At 35.6% G+C, this 2,468-nt stretch overlaps 1 protein-coding gene across 2 annotated transcripts; it reads left to right on the forward strand.

Annotated features, from left to right (window-relative positions):
• The first annotated feature begins 374 nt into the window (after positions 1-374).
• On the forward strand, positions 375-2,098 carry LOC135131435 (alpha-tocopherol transfer protein-like). Of its 2 annotated transcripts, XM_064059188.1 has the most exons (5): positions 375-1,034; positions 1,097-1,247; positions 1,305-1,667; positions 1,715-1,817; positions 1,865-2,098. In XM_064059188.1, exons 3-5 carry the CDS (start codon positions 1,623-1,625, stop codon positions 2,005-2,007), a joined length of 291 nt encoding a protein of 96 aa, XP_063915258.1. In that variant the 5' UTR covers positions 375-1,034; positions 1,097-1,247; positions 1,305-1,622; the 3' UTR covers positions 2,008-2,098. The 2 variants fall into 2 exon arrangements, with proteins under 2 accessions (XP_063915258.1, XP_063915257.1); XM_064059187.1 differs by lacking the exons at positions 1,715-1,817; positions 1,865-2,098 and having other exon boundaries at positions 384-1,034; positions 1,305-1,579.
• The last annotated feature ends 370 nt before the right edge of the window (positions 2,099-2,468 follow it).

The following is a 2,468-nucleotide window of genomic DNA, read 5'->3' on the forward strand; positions in this document are numbered from 1 at the left end:
TGTACTAAAAGCCCTAAATATTTTAATTATTATACAGCTCGCCAAAATAATTAGCCTTTCATTCTGAATTAAAATCTCGGATCCACCTACCGGCTCTCCCGGAAGTGAGCACGGGCAAGTGTATCTTCCCTCGCTTTTATAGCAGAGACGACGTTTTAAGGTAACAATGTATTTTTGAATTTTTCGAATTTTTATATTTTTAAATTAAATTTTACGTTCTTCGATTCTTCAATTTTTTCGACTTCACGATTTTTGACGTTTCGATTTCTTGACATCTCGGTTTTTAAAATTCTTCAACTTTTCGATTTTAAGATTTCTCGAAATTTCAAGTTTTCGATAATTTAATTTTTGGATTTTTTGATGTTTCAAAGAAATTTGCGACAGTTTTAATCGTGGAGATTTGGATTCTTTATTTCAAAACAAAAATAAGTTAAAACCGTCGTATAAAAAATATGCAACATAACCCTTTTTACTTGCCAGTATTAGACATGAAATATTGTATACTCAGTCGACGTATACCTAGCTAAGCTTTTAAGACAAACCGCGCTTATAAATCAAACTGGCTAATGTAAACAACAAGAAAAACCGGTTTCAGACTCGCCAAATGAAAACCATAAATAAATTTGTCAGAATATACAAAAGTAATGAGATGGCCGGCCAGCTCACCAGACCTAAACCCTATCGAAAACCTTTGTCACATTCTGTTTGATGAAGTAGCAAAGCCGTATAATTAAAATCAATTAAAATATGAATCCCAAAAACAATAGGAACAAAAAATCCATTACTAATAATTATGCAGCCTTGTTTATAAAAACAACACCATTAGTCGCAATTTTTCCAACGCGTCCACGTCAAGGCTGCAGACTTAATGCATGCATCACCATTCAGTAGTGTTGTTGCACCCGAACCAACCATGTCTTTTAAGTGCATCGATGTTCAAAAACTGTACGAAAAAGACAAGAACGTCAGAAAATCAGACGTGGAAATTTTAACAGAATGGTTGAAAAAGCAGCCACATTTACCAGAAATGGAAGGTGATTATTAACATTTAACTCCCATTTAAACAAAACCTGAATTGTGCAAAATATTTTACCAGAAATGCAAGTAGCCGCCTTTCTCCACAGTTGCTACTACCAGATTGAAAGAGCCAAAATCACCATCGACAACTACTTTACCATGAAAACTCACCACCCGGAATTATTTACGACTTTGAATGAAACCCAGCTGCGAAAATCGATGTCCGCGGTGTAGGTTTTCAAAAAAACAAACACCGCAACACTAAAAATTCAATAATCATGTTCTAGTTTCGTTAAGGTCCTACCAAAAACTACTCCTGAAGGCTACGTCGTCTTTTTGTTAAAACTGCTGGATTTTAAAGCCGACTATTTCAACTTTTTTGATCAGGTGTGTGTGATTAACATGGTTTCGACGCTCTATCTTCATCAGAATGGGTTTGAAACAGGCGCGGTGATAGTATTTGACTCGAAAGGATTCACTTTAAGTCACTTGCGAAATTTAACTTCAGTGCGTTGAAACATGCGGTGGATCACCTCCAGGAGGGTGCCCCAGTTAGGGTCAAAAGTGTCCACTTCATAAACGTGGTCCCCGTGCTCGACAAAGTCATGAGTTTGATCAAACCCTTGTTAAGGGGCGAAGTTTTCAACATGGTAAAGTTAAAATCACGCGCTGTGGAAATTTTAACGTGTTTTCGTAGTTACAACTACATCCGTCTATGGAATCGTTCCACAAACACATACCGAAGGAATGCATGCCTGAAGACTACGGAGGGGGGGTTTCGTCGTGCCAGAAGCTACAAGGTCGGTACTAACAATCGAAATTCGGTAACAACTTCCGGGTGTTCTAGACGAAAATTTGGAAAACTGTCTGAAGAGTTACGATTTTTTCCAATGGCATGAGTCGCAAAGGGTCGACGAGATGAAGCGAGTCGGAAAGTGTGCCAGTTCCTTCGGGATCGACGGGACTTTCAAAAAATTGAATATTGATTAGGGTCAGCTTTTTAATTTTTCGATTTTCTAATTATTCAATGTTTAAATTTCCCAATTTTTCATCATTTTACTTTTGAGATCTTTTTCAATTTCCCCACTTTTCAGTTTTTCAATTCTTGAATCTTCCAAATTTTGAATTTTTCATTTCTCGATTTCTCGGTTTTTAGAACTTTGAATTTTTGATTTTTCCAATTTTTCAATTTTTCGATTTAGCTAGATTTCGATGTTTCGACTTTTTGATTGTTCAATTTCCCTACCAGTTTCTGGATTATTTTTAATTTTAAATTTTTCAATTTTTAACTTGGCAATTTTTCGATTTTGGCCTATTTCGATTTCTCAGTTTTTGGATCTTTATCGACTTTCCGATTTTTTGATATCTGGATGTTTCAATTTTTAAATTTTCTTCGTGTTCTCGGTTTTTCGACTTTTCAGCTTATTGATTTTTCGATTTTCTAATTTTTC

The sequence above is a fragment of the Zophobas morio genome, unplaced genomic scaffold (assembly GCF_036711695.1).
Source record: "Zophobas morio isolate AGI-343-1 ecotype UQ-CSIRO unplaced genomic scaffold, CSIRO_AGI_Zmor_V1 ptg000020l, whole genome shotgun sequence".
NCBI lineage: Eukaryota > Metazoa > Arthropoda > Insecta > Coleoptera > Tenebrionidae > Zophobas > Zophobas morio.

Bases quoted from the DNA above. Each gene is read 5' to 3' on its own strand.
- LOC135131435 (XM_064059187.1), top strand. From the start codon at position 869: ATGCATGCATCACCATTCAGTAGTGTTGTTGCACCCGAACCAACCATG. The intron at 1,035-1,096 runs GTGATTATTAAC...ATATTTTACCAG, and splicing joins ACATTTACCAGAAATGGAAG to AAATGCAAGTAGCCGCCTTT. The intron at 1,248-1,304 runs GTAGGTTTTCAA...ATCATGTTCTAG, and splicing joins CGAAAATCGATGTCCGCGGT to TTTCGTTAAGGTCCTACCAA.